At 39.6% G+C, this 24829-nt stretch overlaps 1 protein-coding gene across 1 annotated transcript in view; it reads left to right on the top strand.

The window, feature by feature from the left end:
* Nucleotides 1–24829, top strand: part of LOC126473900 (WD repeat-containing protein 19) — a 301274-nt gene that overhangs the window by 70971 nt on the left and 205474 nt on the right. Inside the window, exons 4-5 of the mRNA XM_050101244.1 lie at nucleotides 8202–8412; nucleotides 23088–23200. Coding sequence (XP_049957201.1) covers nucleotides 8202–8412; nucleotides 23088–23200 — 324 coding nt within the window. The remainder of the gene's footprint in view (nucleotides 1–8201; nucleotides 8413–23087; nucleotides 23201–24829) is intronic.

Genomic DNA, 24829 nt, shown 5'->3' with positions numbered 1-24829 from the left:
TCTCCCATGGATGTACTCATGACATTGTAGTGGATATTTTGGTAATGCGGTAAGTTTCATCTCGGTGGGTCCCAAAAGTCTTGAGTGCAGATCAGAGACGGGAGCATGTGTAGTGTCGTGAAGAAATCATTTGCCAATTTGAAGAGTATGAAGACAGGTATGTGGCAGAGGATAAAACAGCAGTCACAACAATGGAAAGATCCTTCATCCCCTACCCCAAAAAAAATTCCAGGTGCAAAAATCAGCCAGTAAGGTGATGGCATCGGTCTTCTGGGATGCAGAAGGGGTAATTATGGTGGATCACTTGCAAAAGGCCGTAACTATACATGCATCATACTATTGCACTTTCCTGCACTATTTGAGGGAAGAGATAGAAAAAAAGGCATGGAAAATTAGTGCAAGAGTTCTTTTGCATCAGGACAATGCACCATCACACAAAGCTCTCACAACACTGGAAACTCCATGTGACTGCAGGTTCGAAGTGTTACATCATCCACTGTATTCTACAGAAGTGGCTCCATCAGACTTTTTTCCTTTCCCAAACCTAACAACAGCCCTTAAAGACCGATGATTTGACAATGATGATGCAGCGATTGATGCTGTGAATGCTTAGTTGGACTTTAAATCAAAGACTTTTATTTGAATTGTTTGCAGAAGTTATCTGAGCATGCCCAGAAGTGTATTAGTGTACATGAGCATTAAATTGAAAAATGAATTGGTATTATGAAATTTCTGCAATTCTTTATTTGTTAGGCTAGAAACTTTTTGACCCTCCCTCGTACTATAACTAACTCAGAAACCCACAAAATACGTTTATTGTCAATACCACTTCAACATATAGGGATGTCCGATCTAATTTTACTACAGTATGTAATGAGTGAATTAGCATATCTGAGAAGTGTGCTATCATCTAGCAGGACATATGCCAAGTGAATAGGGATAAAAAACTGCGCAATGTGCTCTGACGTAAACTTCCAGTTGAGTGGCAAGGGCTAGCTGTGCGCATCGTGAACCGTGCACGGTGTTTATCAAATCCGTATGTATTTTGCCTGTAAGGCAATTATGTCATGCAAGTTGCGATTGCGCAGAAGCTCCTTAAAACGAACACAACTGTAGCTGTGGTCACTACCCTGATGCCAGGTTTCATGGAGTCTAGAGGAGCAGTAGTACGGTAGATGTAAGTCCCGTATCTTTCAGATTGCAGCATCTATGTTATATTTAACAGCATTCAAAGAAAAATAACTAATAAATGTGCAAGGTGTTGGAAGTTATCGTGTTCACGTGCTTTTGTGCTCTTACACAGCAGCTGCCACTGCACGCTTTTGAATTCAACACCAACAAAAATAACATGTGACTCTCAGACATGTATTGACCACATTATTATAAACTTAAGCAAGGAAGACATTGTAGTTAGAACCATTGAGAACCACATTTCAGTTAATAGTGAATTAGTGGTAGAGCTTCATACAGACAAAGAAATTGTATCTCATGGAGACTTTTTACCTTTAAAAGAAAGCTAGACTGCCATACATTGAAGGAAACCCTGGCACACACACATTGGAATCAGGTAGGCCTATATGAAACAAAAGATATTAATAAAAAATGGGACAAATTTTATACAACATTAACCCACTGTCTTAATGAAGTGTGCCCAATGATAAAGAAATGAAGGAAAACTGACAATTCCAAGAATCTTAAACTTCCTCCTGATATGTTAAAATTAAAAGAAGATATTGAAGGATTAATATATTCTTTTTAGAGACACCAAACTGTAATACTTCCAATCTAAATACAAAGCCTTTTGAAAAACCTACAGGGAAGCAATCAAGACATTAAAAGCACAGATGTATGCAAAACAGATGAGGCAATCCAGCAATGTTTGCAAAACAGTGTGTAGTATAGTAAACAAGCAAAGCAGGGGAAGCAACAGTAGAGTGTGCAATAAAATAATTATAAGAGGCAATGAAAAATAGGTGAGTGACCCACAGGAAGTATGTGAGACATTTACAGACCAATTTAGTAAGAGTAGTAGGGATGATGTGATTGACTTACCACAATTGCTAAATCCCAGTAATGTCAGTAATTGAGTCTTCCTGAGGTGTGTTACAGAATTGGAAATCGTGAAAACCATTTCCAACTTAAAAGCAAATACATGTAGTGCCAGCCAAATTTCTGAGAGAATGCAGTAAAGAATTAATAAAGCTTCTGGAACATTTAATAAGTAGCTCTTTCAGTCAGGTGTCATTTTTTGACTTGTTAAGTCACTGAACTAAGACTGGTGCACAAAAAGGGAATAACTACTAATACACAAAATTATAGGCCTATTTCATTGACATCAATACTTAGTAAGTTGTTGGAAAGGCTACTCCTTGATCAACTTGAATCATTTTTCTACCAGTATGATCTGCTAAAAAGCTCTCAGCATGGTTTCAGTAAGGGCAAGTCTACAACAGCTATAAAATTCTTAACTGTGGAATCCTTCAGGGGAGGATTATCAGATTTTTTTTTTGTTTATTGTATACTCACTGATATAATAATTCCACAAAATTCAAACCCTGTAAGTTATGGTGATGATACCTCGTTCATAAGCTGGGGCTCTACAAAACAATTAGCAGTACAAAATAATACAGGGAACTTTAGCCTCGTCACAGACTATCTCACCAAAAACAAATTGGCACTAGATAAGGACAAGACAATTCTGATGTAGTTTCTTCTAAATTATAAATCAAGACAAGTGGATACTGAGCCAAAGTTATCAGTTGTAACAACTGGTAAACATAAATTCCTGGATATTATAGTAGATGGACATCTTATATGGAAGGAGCACATCAGCTATATGTGTAAAAAAACTCTCCTGCTAAAATGACTTTCTAGCATAAAAGTGCCACCTGTCTTAAGAAAAATCTGTTTTGGAATCCTACATTCCCACCTACAATATGGTATCGAGATTTGGGGTGGGGCACCAATGGTATACATGGATAGGGCTTTCAGAGCTCACAAAAGGGCAATTAGGATAACAGCTTATACTAGTAAATGTCAGTCCTGTAGAGAATACTTCATTATGTATAACGTACTAACTGTGTATTCATTGTATGTTCTCAGGACTATACTCTTTGTAAAAGAAAATATGGAGCATAGTATAATCAATAGTGAAATCCATAATCATAATACAGGAAAAGGACAGGATACCACATAAAATTTAGTAATAAAAGAGCAACAGATCGTAGTCCAATTCCTGCTGGAAGACATTTTTATACCAGACTGTCAAATAATATAAAACTGTTAAATGGAAACATATTTAAACAAAATTAAAGCAACTGTTAAATGCCAAATGTTTGAACTCCATCAAGGATTTTGAATCTTGTTGTGTATAATTTATCTTTATTTGTAAACTGTTATTAATGTTCATACGTTTATAAACAGACTATGTCCGTGACTGTAAAAGTTATTATGGACTGATAAACCATCCATCATTATTTTACTGCCCAAATAGCAAAATACATCTACTGCACTAGTGTCTCATTTCTTTATCTATTTCTCTCAGCTTAGCCTGATTTAATTTGACCATATTCCATTACCCTTGTTTTACTTCTATTGATGTTCTATCTTATATCCTCCTGTCAAGATGCTGTTCATTCTGTTCAACTGTTCTTCCAAGTCCTTTACTATCTGTGATAGCATTACAATGTCATTGGCAATCCTCAGAGTTCTTATTTCTTCTCCCTGAACAATGATTACTTCTCCAAATTTTTCTTTGGTTTCATTTACTGCTTGCTCAGTGTACAGATTGAATGATGTCGGAGATTGGCTACAACCATTGTCAAAAGCTTTCTGTAACTCTACAAATGCTATGAACATAGCTTTGCTTTCCTTTAACCTATCTTCGAAGACATTGCTCAGTATTGCTTTACGTGTTACTGCATTTCTCCAAAACCAAACTGATCATTCCTGACGTTGGCTTCTCCTTGTTTTTCTATTTTTCAGTAAATAATTTGTGTTAGTAGTTTGCAACCAAGAGGTTATAAAACTGGAAGTTCGGAAATATTCACACCAGTCAATACCCACGTTCTTTGGAATTGGAATTATTTTGTTTGTCTTTAATGCTGAGGGTACATCCCCTGTCTCATACCTCTTGCCTGCCAGGTGTCATGGTTGGCTCTCCCAAGGATACAAGTAGCTCTGAGGGAATATCATCTACTCCACGAGCCTTGTTTCGACCTAGATCTTTTAGAGCACAGTCAAATTTTTCTCACCATACCATATCTCCCATCTCATCTTCATCTACTTCCTCTTCCCTTTCTTGCAGTTAATTACCCTTGTACAGGTCCACTATACATTCCTTGGATCTTTCATCTTTCCCTCACACAATTAATATTGGATTTTGATATTCATACAGCTCCTTCTCTTATCTCCAAAGGGGTCTTTAAGTTTCCAATAGGTGGTATCTATATTTCCCCTAGTCATGCACACTATTACAGCCTTGCATTTCTTGTCTAGCTGTTCCTGCTTTGCCAGTTTACTCTTCCTGTCAATCTTATTTTTTGAGAATCTGTATTCCCTTTTTGCCTGATTTATTTGCTACATTTTTATATTTTTTTCTTTCATCAGTTAGATGCAATATCTCGTGCATTATCCAAAGATTTCTTCAGGGCCTTCTCTTTTTGCCCATTTGAACAACTGCTGCTTTCACAATTTCATCTTTCAAGGCCATCCATTTTGTCTTATGTTCTGTTCCTCAACCCTACTTCAGTCTAATGCTTCCTAATGCTCCCTTTGAAACATTCAGCATCTTTTGGTTCTTTCAACTTATCCAGGTTCCATGTCCTTAATTTCTAACCTTCTTGCAGTTTCTTCAGTTTCAGTCTAAAGTTCATATCCGATGAATTATGGTCACAACTGCTCCTGAAAATTGTCTTACAATTTAAAATTTGTCTTGCCATTGTTTAATCATTCTGAAACCTTTCATTGTCACTAGGTCTCTACCAGATGTACAGTCTTCGTTCATGTTTCTTAAACCAATTATTAGCAATGATTAAATTATGCTCTGTGCAAAATTCTTCCAAGTGGATTCTTCTTTCATTCATTTATCCTAGTCCATATCATCCTACTATTTCTCCTTCTCTCTGTTTTCCCACTATCAAATTCCAGCCACCCACCTCAATTACTCATCCCTCTTTTAATTACATGAATAATTTATTTTATCTCTTCATACATTCTTTCAATCTCTTGATCATCAGGAGAGCTAGCTGCCTTATAAACTTGTGCTATTGTGATGAGTATCGACTTTGTGCCTATCTTGGTTACAAAATGCTTTCTCTGTGCATAAGGGATGGTAGGTCACCAGATTGTGATAATGAATTTCTCTCCTTCATAGGTCTTCAAACTGAAAAGGAAGTAGGCATTTTCCCACTCTGTCTACTCTACTATGTCACAAGAAATAATTACAGTGTGTTTCACAAAGTTTACTGACTTTCCCGAAGTGCACATTATGAAACACTTGTGACACAGTATGATGACATGCCTGGGGGGAGGGGGGGGGCGTATTTTCCATAAAGTGTGTTAACAACACTACAGATATGAATTAATAATAATACTAATGCAAGAAATGTGTATGCATAGACTCTACATAAATCTCTGCACACTGTTCTACTCTGCTAGAGGAGGAATTGATCCTTATTCATCCTGTATTGCAGTTGTAGCTTTCTTCCAGGAAAGGCAACTTCCCCCACCATGAGTGCTGCCTGTTTTTTATTTTACATACAAATGACACCTCCCCAGTATTTTTGTTGCATTCTCTTATATGAGTAGACTAAACAACTTCATTGAGCTCATCTTTATATAGTGGATTTATTTCCACTTTATTAAGTGAGTATTTATTTGCATTTATTAAGTGAGCTGATATGTAAACAAGCTAATCAGTGGAGCTGTCAACAGTCAGGCACACTGAAGAGCCTGCTCCAAGTGTAACATACTGTCAGTACATATTCAAGAATGTCTATTTTACTGTTTCCACTATCAGTGGCTGGAATTCTTTTGGCAGTTTGAGGGGTATCAAATCCATCATCCCAGTCTCAGCTCTTCTGACATCTGAAGAGGCCCGGAGGCTTAAATTAACTCCATATGCAACAGAAGTTGGTCACCTACGTTGTATGGAACTTAAGATACTTCAACAAAAGTCAAGGAATGCATTAAAGCAGATTACTGTTCTGGACTTAAAACATGATCAGTCCCATCTCATCAGACATATTGCACACCCACCTTGAAATATATACTGTAGATTTGTGGTAAGTGACTCTACTCAGTGCAACCCACTCTACAATTACAAGCAAATTCTGAAAGGAAGAGATTTATGCAATCTACTAGTCACCACCAAGTGATTACAATATGGTTACGTGGCTTTACAATATGCTGTCAATGGTAGCAGCATAGTGCCACATTTACCAATCCAATAATCTTCCCAATGACACTACGGAGCTCACTGACAACATCACACTTGCAATACTCAGCTTTGTTTATAGGAACTTATTTTGCATAAAAATTCACTAATAACTATTCACTTAATAAATTGACAATAATTCCAGTATATAAACACAAGCTCAGTGAAGTTATTTTGTCTACTCACACAAGAAAACTGGACAAGAAATACTGGGGAAGTATAGACTGTCTGTAAAATGAAAAATGAGCAGCTCTGATGGTGGTGGAAGAAGCCTTTCCCAGAAGAGTGCTACAGCTGCCATATAGGATGAATAGAAATCAATTGCCCCTCTATCAGTGTATGACAGTGTGCAGGAACATGTGCAGAAGCTGTCTGTAGCATGTAGGCCTGCATCAAACCAGCCTCTGGACTGAAGACCACAACAACAACTAATGATGATACAGTGCTTATCTAACTTCTTGATAGTCCTCTTTGTATTTTCCTATCAGAGACTATCCACAAATAGTTTTTAGCACACATTGAAATATTTACTTCATAACCAGTTACGTTTGTATCCAACATTGCCCCTGCTGTAAGCTCCTTCCTGTTGTGACAGGTTCTTCATAGGGCTGCAGTTTTCCCAAATGGACTGTAATGATGCATACAGAAATAGTTAATATGTCTTTCTGAAAATCTCAGGGAATACACCCAATCAGAATCCTGAAAGATGGCCAGAAGTTTGGCAGACAAACACCTGCTGTTCTCAAGGTACAAATTACAAGAGGGACTACTGATACTCCATCGTGAGTGGGACTTATGTCCATGCAGGCAGTAAAAGAAAGCAAGCAGAAAGAAATAGGAAATTGTTTCAATCAAAGATATTATTATGGCAACCTATTGAGGAATGAGTTGGACCCACTTAAACCCTCTGTTATTTTAACATGGAGATAACTAGGCCATACTCATAATTCAAATAAAATTAATAGCAATTCATGTTTATGAGGTCAGGCACAATGTTAGTCTCAACTGAATTCCGTTAGAACATTGTCCCAATAGTTTGAATTAAAGGCCAAAATCTTCATTTTGTCACAATACGTATGATGACTAATGTATTCAGTGCTCTGCAACCATAGACTTGCTTCTCTGTTGTAAATCAGTGTGTTGGTTACGTTCACTGCAATAATATTTCATGGAGCAGATAGTGTGATGTATGTATGTCAAGCTGTAACTTCAGGGAATACCATAGACCTCAACCTTTTACATGTATAAATTACTCAAACAAAACCAAAGGGGCCTGTTCAATGAGGAAGATTGAAAAACCTACTTTATATTGTGCCTTCTTAAAATATCATTACATTTTCCCAGTGCAGTGCTAAGGGATTACTGTCCAGAGAGCCCTTTCCTCTCTCTCTAAACAGTTTTAAATTTAAGTGGGTTGATACAACAATTTACTTCTAATCTGTTGCTCATGGAAGCTGTTCATTGTGAATGATCCTCCTTTAGATGGTATGGTGGGGTGTTAATCTCTGGATTTGCTCACATGCAGATCATACTTATATTTAATTTTGTATTTTGTCCTCATGATTGCTCTTTTATATGATCTAAAATAGCACAGTCCTGCCCACTGTAGGTTTAAATTGTGTAACACCAGTAGTTGCATTTGCAATTTGTGACTAGAGAATGTGAGAGAACTTTTATCTGCCAGAATGATGATGATTCTACCTGGCTGGAGTCAAATGGACTTAAAAGTATTGCTATTAACATTTGTGTCTTTCTAAATTTACAGAAGGGTGCCAATTTTGGGCAAGCACAATAAACGCATCAGCTGTGGATCATGGAGTGCAGAAGGACTTTTGGCTTTAGGATCTGAAGATCGTTCGTTATCTATCAGCAACAATGAGGGAGATACCCTGAAAATGATATCTTTGCGTGCTGAGCCAAGTGATATCCAGTTTTCGGAAATGAAAATGGATGAGAGGCTTGGAAGTGAAAATACAGTATGTGCATATAAATAACTATGGTTCTGTAATTAACTTTTAAATAATAAATAAGCCATCCATTTCATATTATCTAATGATGTTAAACTGCTACTCTACATAGTTGGAAACATTGCATGTTAGATTATAGTGTGTGTGTTAATGATACAGTTAAATACTTAAATATTGTAGGTGCATGGTGCTCCGCAGCTTACATAAGTTTCGTGAAGAACATATTATTCCCAAAGAGATACCCTCAGCTGCATTTAAGTAATTTTGTTACCTGGCCAGTTGTTTTGACTTAGCATGTCTTCAGGGAATAACACATGATATTGACATCTAATTTTGATTATTTCATTACATCTCATCAGATCAGACAATCCAAATTGATGTAAATAATATGTATCAGCATTTTGTCTCCATTTGCTTATGTAGAAGCAAATCAGTGGTTCAACACATAGTCTTCTGGGTTAGTGGTCACATCATTGAAGTAAAACATGGGGTGCATTACAGAACTTGTTTCTTTTTGAAATTTCACTTAAATTTCTCCACCTAAGTAACTTGCTATGCTATTTGAATTAAACTGTGAAATTAGTCTGAACAGTTATATAAGTGAATTGTATTTAATCTCTAGTGTGTCATTAACACCATAATCTAACACTTTTATTTGTGCACATCCTTTGAAGATGACCACACAAGCACACTTGTAAATTTTTCTCGGTTTTGAAAAATCCATTGGACACAGATTTTTTTTTGGTCTGAACTCTTTCCCCCTACATTCTTCTTTTATTGCCTACAGTCATTTGTCATTATCTTACAGTGATAAAGCTTTCTGCAGCATTGAGTAATCTGAATGAGGCAAATTTCAAGAATAACAGGAATCAAGTTTATTGATCATTTTAGGTTTAGGTATCTTCACAGTGAGCAAATGCTACCCTCATTCGTGGTTGTGACTTGTAAATTATTATTTTTCCCATTCATCTCTGATTCTGATTCAACCTCTTCCAACCCTTTTTCTGTTATTTCAGCCTCCTTTTTATCCATTAAGAAAATAAATATTCAGTGATGATGTTTTAAATAATCAGATTTGTTATGTCTTTTGATCTTGTCGTTGTGAATGATCAGAACTGTTTGACTTTGCTTGGCTGTTACAAACTGCTTCCACATTCAGAGTAACACCTTTATTTTTGTTAATCTCTCAGAAGAGAGCTTCAAATAATTGATATATTCCATTTTCTTCGTAATGTCTTGGAAGTGTACATAATGTGCTTTTCTTGTCCCATTTGTGTCTACTTGACTCTATGGATTTGTATTTTACTACCAAATAGTCTTAGATGTCGAAGATCTTTCTTCTTTCCTGACTTTGTGTCTTCACACATCAACTTGTGCTGAGTCTTAGGTGAGCTGTTGAGGAGATCCACCATACAGAAGTTGCTTCTCTCCAGATACATTAGCTTCAAAGAATGGGTATCTCGCTTTCCAACAGTGAGCCTGTTTAAAACACATGGCTTCAACATTTTGTTCTCCGTTATGAGATATTGTGATGATGACTGACTCTTTATTCTTTCAAGAAATTATTTGAAATCAGATTTACAAACTCATTTCTGCTGTCAGTGATTAAAAAATGAATTCTCCTTCCAGTTCAGTTTTCAGTGAACTTTTTGTAAAATTTTGAATATATATGAAAGTTCTGGCAGAATGTAAATATTCAGGAGTAAAGGAGACCACTCACTGAACAGCAGAGGCATTGAGTTGTCAAGAGGCGCAAACAAAAGAGAATGAAAACTTTGCTAGCTTTTGGAATGAATCCTTTGACAAACTATAGTACAAATACACACACAAAAACACACCTCTTGATGACATTACACCTCTGCTGTTCAGTGAACGTCCTCCTTTACTCCTAAATATTCTTTTAAATCTATAAGTGGTTTGTGATATCTTTATTATGTTTTTTGATTGATGTTGTATCCACTATTCTATGCATGTCAGAATCAACTAATCTGAGAAATCTTGCACGTGAACTGGTTCAAGAATTCTCACAGATCGAGGGGTACAAACTGGGATATAAGTGTGGAGTGCTTGATGTATAAATCTGTTGTACAGTGGTTGTTAGTAGATTCTTTATACATGAACCATTGACCAATTTTTTACGTAGAACTTTAATTGCATCGTATTGTAAAAGTTTGCACTCCCATGTGTGATAGGAAAGAATCGTCTCAAAATACTGCCTACATGACTTCCTCATTGGTTCAATAGTCAATCTAATTTGTTCAGTCCTTATAGATATGGTGTGACAAAAAAAGAAATATTCACCATATCATTAATACAGCAGCCACAATTGAATGGCCCTTTTGTTTTACCTTGCTTACTGAAAGCAAATATGTATGTAATTTTGGTATGTAGAACTCTTCTTATTGCATAATTATTCTCTTTGAACCTCCTACAAGGATGTCAGAATATGTGAAGCTATATTAAATGAAATCACAAGTAGACAGAGTGGCTGGCCAGTACGTAACTTCAGAAGGTGAAATTATATCTGCTGCCAGTAGACATGCGTCCTAGCTTTTAGAACTGTTAGTAATTTCCTCGGGGAGGAAAGAGGAATATATTGGGGAGACTCAGAAAGGAGAGAAGGTCACACAGACATCAGGATGATTGGAGCCTACATGTCCTCTTTCCCCCCTGAATGGGGAACTACTAGTCCCAAAAACTTGGCTAGGTTTTTTGTATTTCTATGTGATTCTATTGGTAGTACATAGAATTTCATTTTTTTTAAGGTAAGTAGTGGGCAGCCATTTGGTTGTCTCATTATTATATAATTCTCTCAAGAAAAGTTATATTTTGTGTTCACTACAATGATTTGTGAACAAAGTATTGTCTTGCATGAATGTTATTCACTGGAATACTTTGACGTGTTTGCTAAGTGGCCATATTTGTTGTTGTTGTATCAACTGGATCCTTAGGAAATGTCATGTGCATCATTCTGGTGATTCTTCCTTTAATCCTGATGGGCAATGCCACCAGACAGCAATTTATAGCAAATGTTGCTGTAATTGTATTGTAATCTGCTTTTCTGCCATAGAAATAATTTTTCTGAAACCATAATCATCAATTTGTACTTGTCATATATCCTGACAGGCAACTCGAATGGAAGGGACCTATTTTTCTTTTACTGTGAAACTTAAATATGGTATAATCAAATAATAAAAAGTCCAAGGTAGAATAACAATGATAGGGCGAGGATAGATTGCTACTTACTATGTAGAGGAGGCATTGATTAGCGAACAGGCACAATGTGGAAAAAATAGTAGAAACATTTCAGCTTGCAGACAAAATTGTTCTTCAGAAGTAGAGAATCATACGTTCACGCAACAACAATGTGCATGTTGTTTTCTACTTCTGAAGGAATTTGGCAAAAAGCTGAAATATTTCTAGCATTCTTTAACACTGTTAAATGTTGTAAGAAAAGATTTGGCAGAATCTAAATAATTTAGGAGTAAAGTTAACAATGTACTAGATAGTAGAGTCATTGAGATGCTGAATACACAATGCCGGGACTGCAGTTCAGCAGGTATTTGGGCAGTGAGGGGTTGTGTCTGTAGGTGAAGGGAGTAAAGATGCAGGGAGTGGGTGAGAGGTTTGGAGGAGGGAGGCAACAGTTGTACGAGTTTGAATGGTGGAGGGAGAGGGAGAGGACATAGCCTTTTGGCAGGGCTTTCATTATCTGTATCATCATGGCTGGAAAGGAAGGACATTCTACCCACATTCCTTCCCACTCCCTCTAAACCGATATTCTACTGCTACCCAACATACACATTATCCTGATTCATACCTGTGTCACACACACATTTCCAGCCCATTGCCGCAAGCGTCATGTTCCAGGGGATGACCCAGCTGCGAGATCTGTTTAATTCATCCATCCAGCTCATTCCACTCCAGTCCTGTCACATGATAATTCGTGAAAGCAGCCATGTCATCTATCAGTTCTGTTGCAGTTCAGGCACAGCACTTTATGTGGGGATGACCATGAACCAACTGTGCGCCCAAATGAATGGTCACTGTCAAACTGCAGCTGAGAGTAGACTTGACCAACCATTGGTGGAATATGCTGCAGAGCACAACTTGTTCGATTTCACGACCTATACTGTCTGGATCCTTACTCCTGGCACCAGCTTTTCTGCCCCCTAGGGCGTCTAACAACACTGTTGTTAATATGCGCGTGTCGAGCATGGGACCTCAAGCTACTACAGTACTTCTTATCCTGTGCTGCAATTTTCTTTTCTGACTGTGTCTTTTCTCAGACTTATTTTCTATGACAGGTTCTCTGCTGACAGCCCAGCTGGCTTGCAGGATGTTGATTATGGCTTTCTGCACTTTACATCACATATTTGAATTAACTTTTTTCATTCCACACATCTGGGTTTGACCTGTACCATTTCAAAAGTTTGTTACAGCACATGTGGACAAGGCACAGAAAGTTGCACAATACACAGCATTGTAGCCAGTCCATGTGGGGGTATCAGGTACTCATACAGTAGTAGCCACCTGACCATGCAAGGATCCCAGTAATGATGCTGAACTGTCATTTCCCCACACATCACTGGCCATCATGGCTAGATCTGTGCCCTGGCTGGGCTGCACACATAATGAGAGCCATTGTTTGCACAAGGCTGCATCGTAGCAGATATTTGATGTCATGAAATGATCTAAGTTAGCCGACAGACACGAAGCTCCAATAGTCTCTTCAGACAGACCGCAGCTGAGTGCAGATTGTTATGACTGTAGGAACTTACCCTCCTTGGCCACATCATGGCAAGGGGGGGGGGGGGGGAACCAAGTGACTTGGAGACACTTACTCCTCTCAGTTCTGGGTTGTACACAAACAGATGCACGACCCTTTGTCTCTACCAAACTAATGTTTTTGTAGAGAATGTTGAAAATATATTTGGCATACTCTCTTCCCTTAGTAAATTTTGAATTAGTACTATCTTAATGAAGAACACAAAGTGTATCCAGTCCCAGGTATTATTCTCTTGTGAACAACATGGTGATGTTACCATAACGCCACATAAGAACCTAAACATGGTGCAGGAATTGATTTTTCACTGGAATGTAATGCTGAAGATAGATGGAGAACCATGCCAACAGACGGAAAGGTGTGGGATTCTCTTTGTATTTCATGTACATTGTGGCCTGCTAGATAACAAGATTGACACTGATCCTTGAATTTGAGGGGGGGTTCACTTCCAAAGAAAGTCAAAATTATGCTGCACTGTGAACCCATCTATCCCTTTTTGTTAGTAGTGTGGCCAGGTTGTCAGCGGCACCTGACTTATTTACTCCTTCGAAGTCAGCCTCTGATAGCTGTGCAAATAAAATTGACCATGAGTGCTATGGCCCCTCCCCTCTATGTGGATCCTGGCACCACCTTTGAGAATCACACTCTGCACCCAGCTTGGGAAGCTCCATCCACCACTGGCATTTAGAGGTGGTAGGGCTCCCTTTTGGCAATTCTCTCCTCAGAAGTCCTCAGTCAACAACCTGACCCAAGCCAGTGGCTGAAGTAGCCATGGACTGTGGATCCAAGGGCTGCCCACTCTTCATCCATTTGCACACTAACAGCAGATAAGCCCTCACAAGATTCTTGTCCGCCAAAAGTTGTGAAAGAGAAAAAGAAAAAATCTCAAGAGAAGGCTATTCCACTGAAAATGGAGGTGACAGATCCTCCCACACCATCGGGCTTCAAAATGTTCTTTGATGTTGCTTCACTTTCACTGGTGACAGACAGTAATCCGTGCCATGACCTGTCCTGCTGGCCTCTTCACATCTAATCAGGACAGCATCAGTGTGGTGATCCAGTGGAACTGGAATTGATGTTATTGTCACCTGTCAGGGCTGCAACAGCTACTTTCTTATTGTTCTGTTATCTATGTTGCTCTCCAAGAAACACACTTTGCTAATAACCATTCTCCAACTTTTTGACATTACCGTATGTTCTGTCAGAACCATACTGGTCCCGAGTGAGTGTCAGGAGGGATTTGTGTATTGATTTGCACAGATGTCACTGGTGAGTGGAGTCCCGTCCATATCAAATTCAAAGCAGTAGCCAGGCGAGTGTAAACAACCATGGGGATCACTATTTATAATGGTTGTTTACCACCAGGTAGGTCAGTTACTTACCTAGAGCTGACCACTTTAATCCAACACCTCGCCCTCCTCTTTTCCCCTGTGAGGAAATGCCACTTCATCTGTGCCAGGGGCCTTCTGATATCCCAGCTTCTTTCTGATTTTGATTTGCTTCTTCTACCAACTTCAGTGCTTCCTGTTGCCTTTTCAATCATTAACCTTAGCATCTTTTCTTTCAGTCTCGTTGAGTTGCTACAGTGGTCACTGTGTGACACTCTTTGTGACAGTGACCACTTTCTGGTGGTCCTGTCACTTCCTTGTCATCACCCAACTTCGTGCTGGGCTCTCCAAAGGGTGACTGGCCGTTGGGCTGTTCAAAGAGTCAACTGGCAGTTGTATGTCTCTGCTGTTGACTTCATCCCCTCTCTGCCACACTGCACCAGTGAGGTTATGGGAAACTTCTCTGATGTAAACACCCATTGGAACTTCTAGCCGCCCCCCCCCCCCCCCTCCCTCCCATCCCCTGGAGAGGCCCATTCTGCCTTCATCTAGTGCCATGGGGGGCCAAAGGCATTACAACAGCTGATCAGGATCATCAAAGGGCCCTTCATCATTCTTAAGTGTCTCTGCTAAGACTCAGTATCTGATTAAATGTAGTAAAAAGGAATATTGGGAGCATTACATCTCCTCATTGGGAACTTATGCCTCTTTATACTAGATGCGGGCCAAGCCCTTAGTCTACTGGGCTGCAAAAAGATTGGGTTTCATCCTTATGGTGGCATACCTACCGATGCATTGGTTCTTGCCAAACACCTTGCAACCCTCTTTGTGACTAAATCAGCATTCCCTCTTACCTGCCTTTTCACTGACTGGGAACTGCTTCATGCTCTTGATTCGTCATGTAATACAGACCCAGGCCATGATCTGATTCATCATTAGATGAGTCAACATCTGAATATTATTCAGAGACTTCTTTTGCTTCTGTCTCTTCAATCATGCGTAGCGAGAAGGTGTTTTCCCTCCACAAAGGCAAGATAGTATCATTGTCCCAGTCCTTAAACTAGGCAAATATTGGATGTCCATTGACAGCTACTGACTGCTTAGCCTCACTAATGTGCTCTGAAGACTGTTTGAAAGGATGGTAGCCCAACAATTATGCTGGGTTCTTGAATCACAGTGTCTTTTACCCATATTAGTGTGGTTTCCGGAAGAGGTGGTCCATTACTGACCATCTGGTTAGGTTCGAAACAGCAATCTGAAAGCCTTTTTCTAAATGCCAATACTTTTATTACAGTCTCCTTTGACCTGCTATCAGTTTAATAAGTCACGGTTGCTAAATACTGACAAAAATTCTTTTCAGAAGATTGGAAAAACTGGTAGAATTTGACCTCGGGGAATACACTCTTTTGAATTGTAAAGGTGACAGGGGTAAAAGACAGGGAGTGAAAGGATATTTACAGTTTGTACAGAAACCAAATGGCACTTATAAGAGTCGAGTGGCATGAGAGGGTAGCGGTGGTTGAGAAGGGAGAGAGACGGGATTGTAGCCTACTCCCATTGTTATTCAATCTGTATATTGAACAAGCAGTAAAGAAAACAAAAGAAAACTTTAAAGTAGGAATTAAAGTCCAGGGAGAAGAAATAAAACTTTGAGGTTTGCCGATGACACATTGTAATTCTGCCAGAGACAGCAACGAATTTGGAAGAACAGTTGAATGGAATGGACAGTATCTGAGACATCAAGGGGTCACCAATTCAGCACTGAAGGGAAGGATGGAAGATGAAAATCATAGAGGGAGACCAAGAGATGAATACAGTCAGGAGATTCAGAAGGATGTAGGTTGCAGTAGTTACGCAGAGATGAAGAGGCTTGCACGGCATAGAGTATCATGGAGAGCTGCTTCAATCCAGTCTTCAGACTGAAGATAACAACAACAACAACAACAACAAGGCATACAACACTGCTCCACTATCCTATTTTACTTATTCTCCATGACTGGGGCCAATGAGGATCCCCACCAATTTTTGTTGATCAGCGTTTATGTTATTGTTTCAGATTAGAGTTGGTACTTCACTCAGCTCCCCATGGAGCCAAGAGAATGGTGTCCCATAGGGCTCTGTGCTGAATGTTACAATTACTTGCTATCTTACCACCATCAATCTGCAAGTGACCTCTATTGGACCAATGGTCATCCTTGAACTCTACCTTGATGACTTCTGCATTTGGTCCATCAGCCAATCTGTAGTCTTGGCAAAACACTAGTTCCAAGGCACCATCCACTTTGACTCTTCCCCATTACTTCCAGTTTTCTCCCATGTGAAATGTCAATTCTGACATAGAATTTTATGTGAGTACGCAGTGACACTGTCCTAATTTTTGGGACTCCTCTTTGAATAAAAGCTGACATAGATACCCCACATTTGTCAACTAAGAACTAGCTTCATGTGAAAGCTTGACTCTCCCTGCTAACTTGTCCACACCTCTTGGGGTATGGATCACTACTTTTCGCTTCCAACTGTCCCAACTATTCCTCACTTATGAAATCCATTCACCTTCCGACAATTTCCTAATCACCCAATGTATGAAATTCCTTTTGCACGCAAGGGGAACAGCCCCACCACACCTGCCCTTGGGCGGTGTTACCATTTGGAATGTGACTTAAGGCCCTCAGGTAGGACCTCTGCCTAACATCCATAGAATGTGCTACCCACGTTTCCTGACACCCTCCTTGCCCTTTTTTGTAGTACCCAGCCCACAAATTAGGACCAACCTGCTTGAAGAATTTAAAGTTTCAGTCACCCCATGATCTTTTTCATCATCTGTTCCTCGCAGTTCATCAGAAGCTTCAGGGTGCTACCATTTTTTTTTTTTGTCCTACTCTGTGTTGGTAAGACACAGTTTATGATCACTTGTACTGACAGTAACACAGAGACCAGTGGAGCAATTCAGAGTGTAGCAAAATAGTCTTGAAGATTTAAGGTGTGTCCAAATAACAATTTGAATTGAAAACATCAAACAGGCAATGCCAATTACTCTATTATAAATAGCGCATATTGAAAGATTTGTAGAATAGCGAGAAAACCGACAGGTGTGAGGCCATGCTCTCTCACATCAGTAGAAGTCCCTACAGGACATGCCTGTAGATGTGTTGGTGCTGCCCTGTGGCAGTAAACTATGCTGGAGTATGAAGCCTAAGTATGTGTGTTCTGTCCTCCCTAGTAGTACTCGAGCTGGTCAGGGAATCCGAATGACTGTCAAACACTGCACCCCTCTCGACCCTTAATCAGTACTTAGGGCCACAATTGGCTGAGCCTGTGCCAGATTCATTGAGGAAGGGGGGAGAGAGGTGCCAGAATCCCCACAAAAGGCTTCCAGGATAGTTTCTCAGCGTGATCGACAGAGCTGGATGTTGGTGCTGTCTGTGGGAGTCTCAGCTGATCGATGGGTTGTGGGGTTCAGCTTGGTCCTGTCAACAGGGGAGTGGGTGCTGGCCATGGTGGAGATGGAGACAACAGTTTGGCCTCCAAATGATCTCAGTCTGAAAAGATTAATTTCCCCATCGACTGTCTGGGAGGAACTTGCTGATTTTGGAGGGAGCCAGAAGTGACTTAAGTAGTGGAAGTGGTTCCACCTCCATCAGCTCCCTTTGCTGGTTACTGTTGACCCCCAAGTCAACACCTAACACAAGTGCAAAGGCTGTAGCAGTAGCGGGCAGGCTTGTCCCTGGCATGATTGCATAGGTCATACCCAGTCAATGGCCATGGGTGAAAGGGGAGGGGGTCTGGGTGGTGGCCTCCTTTAGTTGGGCACAGCAGGCCGAAGAGGGTGCAGGATATGGTCCATGTAAAATTTCAGCTGGGCTACATCCATTTATGGGACTGGACCGGTAGGCTGGTGAGTGCTTCTCTGGAGTCAGCAGTCTTCATTATCTGACACATCTATGTTTTGAAGGTCCTGATCATCTGCTTGGCTTTCCAATTGGAGGTGGAGTGCAAGGGGGTGGTGGTCAGGTGCTCATTGCTGCTGTGTTTACAAAAATCCTGAAACGCAAATGTCATGAAATGATGGCCACTGTTGGAAACCAGTTTATAAGATGCCACATCTATTGCAAATATGATTGTGATTTGGATGAGAGCATCTGCAGTGGTAGTAGCCATCCATGCCAGATATGAAAAGTTAGAGAGAATGTTGACAACTAGCAATCACATAACTACCCAGAATGGTTCAGCTATATGAATGTGTACTCTTTTCTAGGGGTAGCCAGTGTGTGGCCATGGTTTGAAATGCTGTGCTAGGACTGACTGATTGTGGGTGCAGGCCTGGTAGTTCCATACAGTGTGTTCCGTGGAGGCACCAACACCAGGCCAGTACACACGATGCCACGCTTTTTCCTCCAGTGTGCACATTTCCAAATGTGCAGTGTGGAGGAGCTTCAGTATGTGGGGGCAGAGCATGAGGGAACTACCACCTGGCATTCAGAATCGTCCTTGGCTAACAGTATGGCACCATCATTGACATTAAGCTGGTGCCATAATGAAAAATAGGTCCACTATGCCAGGTTGGTGCCCTTAGGCAGGTTCTCTGGCCATCCCTGCCATACAGCAGACAATACCCTTCAGAGTTGTGTATCATGGCCTGTTTCTCTTGCTTCTTCACCCGGTAACCGGGAATTTATCAAGAGTGTGTCATTGAATTGCATCTAAAGCAGAACACTGCACTTTATGCCTCTCAATCTCTTTATCTGGGCTGTACAGCAAGTGGGAAAAGGTGTTTACATTTTAGTGGTGTATGATGAGTCGATAATGGATCTTATAGGTATAGTTACTAAGGAATAATGCCAACTGTTGCAGTCACTGTGGCATTTTAAAGGGGTATTTTGGATGAGGAGAGAATGGCATAATGAGTAGCTGTGATTGATGATCAAGTGACAGTACCATACATAAATGTTTGTGAAACATCTTGCCATTTTATATTATAGCCATTGCCTCTAAGATACTTTCTAAATTGAGAAAAAACTATGGCTCTGATCATGCAAATTTAAAAACTTTTTTGCACAATGGTTAAGAGGATGGAAAATCAGGGCTATCTTGGGAATAAATTTCGTGTAATAATTTATTTTGCCAAGGAATGACTATAGTCCTCTGAGATTCTTTGGAGCTTGTATGTTAGTTATTGCATCCATATGATCATGTGTAGGTGTGAGCCCTACTTTTCTTAATATATGTCCTTGGTTCAAATGAACTATGCTTGCTGTGAGAGGCGACTAGACAGAGCATGGACTCGGAGCCATGCAAGCAACATCTGTAGATCGCACGGATGCTGCTCGCACATGGCCCTGATAATTAGGAAGTCATCTAAGTAATGAACACAGTTGGGGATATTTTGAATGAGTTGCTCAAGGTATCTCTGAAATATTATGGGAGAACTTGCAACACAAAAGGCAGCCTGTTATAATGATACATGCTGAATGGTGTATTTATCGCTAATAACTGTTTTGTCTGGTCACCTGGTGGCAATAGGAAGTAGATGTCAGTGAGATCTATCTTTAAAAAATAACAGCCCCCACCAGTTTCACAAGTTCCTCTGGCCTACGAGTCGGATACAGATCGACATGTGATTGAGCATTAAAGGTAGACCTAAAATCACCACAAACTCTTAAGTGATCCATTTAGATTCTTAACTGCACCCATGGTCATTGCCCTTTGGATAGATGATGCTGGAAACATTACTCCCATACTTTGTAAACTATCTTGCTGCACTCTAGCTTGATTGCACAGGGTGAAAGGCACTGGATATGCTCTACAAAACTTAGAGCTCTGAAAGCCTTAAGAATATGTGGTCTTGGAAACTTGTTGCACTACTTAATGTAGGTTCAAACAATTGCTTATACGCACAAATTATGTATCAAGTTGTGGGAATTATATCACAGTTGAAACTAGATTTACTTGGTCTTAAATTTGGAAATCAAAAAGCACAAAACTGTCTAACTCAAAAATGTTAGTTGTCATCCAGTAGTTGACTATAGCAGGGTTAGTTACCGAACTTCAATTTTATACTTGGACTGTGATTTGACCCCTCAACGGGATTGACTGGCCATTGTATGTCTTTATCTGTATCTCCATCTACATACCTAGTAGTAGTAGTAGTAGTAGTAGTAGTAGTAGTAATTTCCTTTCCTATTTCACTCGCAGTTGGAGCAAGGGAAATATAACTGTCTGTATACCTCCATTCAAGACCTCTCTGCCTCACTGTCCTTACACGAAACATACGTTGGCAGCAGTAGAGTAGTGCTGATATCAGCTGCAAATGCCAGTTCTCTAAATTTTATAAATAGCATTTTGTGAAAAGAACATCATCTTACCTCCAGGGATTCCTGTTTGAGTTCAAGCAGCATCTCTGTAAAACTCACATGTTGCTAAAATCTACTGTTAACAAATCTATCTGCACTCTTCTTAACTGCTTTGATGTCTTCCTTTAGTCCAACCTGGTGGGCATCCCAGACATTTCAGCAGTTCTCAAGAATGGCTTGCACAAGTGTGCTCTACACAGTCTCCTTTATAGATGAGCTACACTTTCTTAAAACTCTCACAATAAACCAAAGTCAACCATTTGCCTTCCCTACAACTGTCTTTACATGCCTATTTAATTTCATATCATTTTGCAGTAGTACACTTCGATATTTGATCATCGGGACTTCGCCAAACAGCAAACCACTAATGCTGTATTTGAACGTTACAGGAATATTTTTTCAAGTCATCTGCATTAACTTACGTTTTTCCACATTTAGAACAAGTTGCCATTCTTCACACCAAATAGAAATTCTGCGTAAATCATCCTTTAAGCTTCTGCAGCCACTCAACAATGATATTTTCTTATATACTGCTGTGTCATCAGCAAACAGTTGCAGGTTGCTGCTCACCATATTGGTCAGATGATTTATGTGTGTAGAGCACAAGAGCAGTCCTATAACAATTCTCTCGGACACTCCTGACAATACCCTTGTCTGTGACGAACACTCGCTGTCAAGGACAATAAAAAGAAGTCTCTGAATCACTCACATATCTGGAAACCTATTCTGTGTGCTTGGACCTTTGTTAACAGTCTCAGTTGGGCACGGTGTCAGATGCTTTTGGGAAATCTAGGAATATGAAATCTGCCTGTCGCCCTTTGTCCATGGTTCATAGGATATCATGTGAGAAAAGGTCAAAGCTATACTTTCTAAATCCATGTTGACTTAGGGACAAAAACTTTCTTGTCTCAAGGAAATTTATTATATTCAAACTTACTATATGTTCAAGAATTCTGCAGATTACTGATGTTAAGGACATGTGCTGAGGATATCATAGGTGTGGAGAACTGATGCGCTGGTACTTGTCCACATTAATCAAACACATGGCTGTGCCTGTGCCCAGCTAGAAATCTGTAGTTGCTCCATTAATTTCCACCTGCAGCATGAGCTTCTGCATCCCTTGTGCTACTACTGTGGACCCTGGCAAGATAGCATGCATCATACTGATGGTTATTGTTGTTGTTACATGCCAGCCAAAGCAAACTGTTGTTAGATGCTCTGATTTGCAGCATGCTAAACAGGTGGTGTCACAAAAGGGCAGTGACACTGTTGATGCCATGGCTCACGATCTGGGCACAATTTGATGACACCAACTTTTTTCGAGCCTTGTGGCAATTATAGGGAGAAACCATTGTATGAGTGGAGTTCGTGAAGTGAACGACTGGCCAAACCCAAAGTCCAGAGCATAGCAAAATCATTGTGAATGTGCAGTCCAGGGAGCAATCCAAATGAAAAACATCAAATGGACAAGGTCAGTCGCTCTAGTATTCTTACACGTAGTCTAAAAAGTAATTACAGGACTCCTGTGTTGCATAGTGTTCAACACCAGGATGGTTACCCTTTTTTATTCAGCTGTAAGCTGTGAGTAATGTCGTCCCATTTCCCAGCAGTGACAAGAAATACAGCATCAGAATGAGATATGTGTGCAATCAGCAACAGCTTGTTGATCTCCATTCCATACAGGCATGTTAACTCAGGACTTATCATGGTGCTGCAAAACTTGCCCTGTATTCCCACTGGTGTGTGCAGTTTCTCCTTTTAGCCATATCATTCCTAAGACTGTAATAACAGTAGTTAGCCAATTTTTTTTTTTTAAACATTTCTTCACTCAGCACAATTCCTGTCTTCTTTGGGAAAATCGTTACACAGATAGTGTGAAGTTCTCGGTCATCTGGTGAAGGTCTGCACAGTATTTGTGAAATGTTATCTTATGCATGGTGTATCTTGTACCAATGGGCCAATAGCTGTCCCGTGGGTAATCAAAACTATTGTCTTCCTTGTTACTTTTACTTACACATTGTCCTTAATGGCAACACAACCATTTGCATGCATATATATTTAATGTGGAAATCCTGTTGTTTGAAGATAAATTTTTATATTTAATTTTGGGACTCAATATTTAACTTACTTGTTATTGAATATTGATATTGATCTTGTATTTTAAATTCGTAATATTATTCGTAATTCAAAAGTAATAAAACCTCTTTCCTCTGATTGTAGGTCAGTCTTCTGGTGGGAAAGCGAACACTTTTCCTTTACAATCTTCATGACCCTGACAATCCTGTGGAGTTAGCATTCCAACAACGATATGGCCATGTTGTCACATACAAATGGTTTGTGTACCTTGAATTTTAAAAATAAATATTTTTCATATCTGTATGTTGATGGTACGAGAAGTGATGGTAAGAAATAATCGTAATTTGTAGGTGCAAAGATCACATAAATGTTTTTGGATATGTGATCCGTCTATGCAAATAAATGAAAGGCTGTTTAATCTGTGGCTTCTGCCTTTTGGTTCTTTTTATTTATGAAGCATGTTCAGTAACCTGTCACAGATGTTTGTTTTATATATTTATCAACAAGATAAAGCATATTGAAAAGCCCAGACACGTCTGTGTGGCAACCACCGGTACTCTGGCCAGCGTCTGTTCACCATGTGAGGTGCGGCTGAACACCAAGCTCCAGGAACTAACAATCCCTGGTTCTAACTACCCAGCATTAGCTGGAACTTAATTACAAGCAGTATGATTCGTACAAGTAAAATTAATATTACCCCAGGTGGCCAATCCACTCGCCCTGTGGCGACAACCAAGCTATCGGATTCTGGGGAGCTTGGGCTCGTACGACAGAGAAAGTCGGAGTTCTCTAGTAAACGTCCACGAAAGTCCCATACATTTATTGGCACTTTTAACATTCAGACACTAATTCAGACAGGCAAACTTCATAATCTTACAACAGAACTCAACAAACAGAAAATTCAAATCCTTGCTCTCCAAGAGACCAGATTCACTGATTCAGAAACAATAGACTACAACAATTACCGTATCTTTAAAAGTAAAACAGACAAGAAAATTGGCAAAGGAGCTGCAATATTTGGCATGGCTTTTATTGTAAATAAGGACACCCTTGACTCTGTTATAGACATGAATCAAATCAGTAACAGACTAATGACCATGCGAATCAAGCACACCAACAAAATATATACATTTATTAATGTTCATGCACCTACCAACATTGCCAACAAAAAAGAACCGGAGAAGACAGAAAAATTTTGGGAAAAACTCGAAACTGAAATGTCCAAAATTCCAAAGGAGGATGTAAAAATTCTTCTAGGGGATTTCAACGCGCAAATTGGCAAAGAGAGGAAATATAAAAAAACAGTCGGTAATTACCCTGCACACAAATTCACAAACAAGAACGGCATGAGACTCATCGAGTTATGTCAGCAAAACAACCTAAAAATCGTGACAACATCACTTCGAAAAGACCCCAAGAAACAAAAAACATGGAGATCACCAAACCTTCAGCTTGGTGAATTTCAAATAGACCATGTTGCGATCTCCTATGACTTCCAGAAAGAAATACACGACGTTCAAGTCCGCAGAGGGGCAAATATAGATTCTGACCACTACCTTACCAGAGTTAAAATTAAATTCACTCCAAAAAGGAAACGCCAAAGGAAATCACCACTAATTCCCAAATTTGACTTGAAAAATATCAAGGAATCAGAAATTACAGAAGCATGGGATAAACAACCAACAAACAACTGGAAAGATTTCCGAACGAAAATTATACAGAAAGCAAAAGATTTGATTCCGTTAAAGAAAATATCCAAGCATCCATGGTGGAATTCGAATTGTGATAACGCATTAGAAGAGAGACAACAAGCCTTTTTAAATTACAATTGTGACAAATCAGAAACCACACAACAAACATTTTTCAAAGTGAGAAAACAAACAGCT

Source organism: Schistocerca serialis, chromosome 4 (genome assembly GCF_023864345.2).
Source record: "Schistocerca serialis cubense isolate TAMUIC-IGC-003099 chromosome 4, iqSchSeri2.2, whole genome shotgun sequence".
NCBI classification, from domain to species: domain Eukaryota; kingdom Metazoa; phylum Arthropoda; class Insecta; order Orthoptera; family Acrididae; genus Schistocerca; species Schistocerca serialis.
The sequence above is the reverse complement of the archived record's forward strand: the minus strand, read 5'-3'. Positions and strand labels throughout refer to the sequence as shown.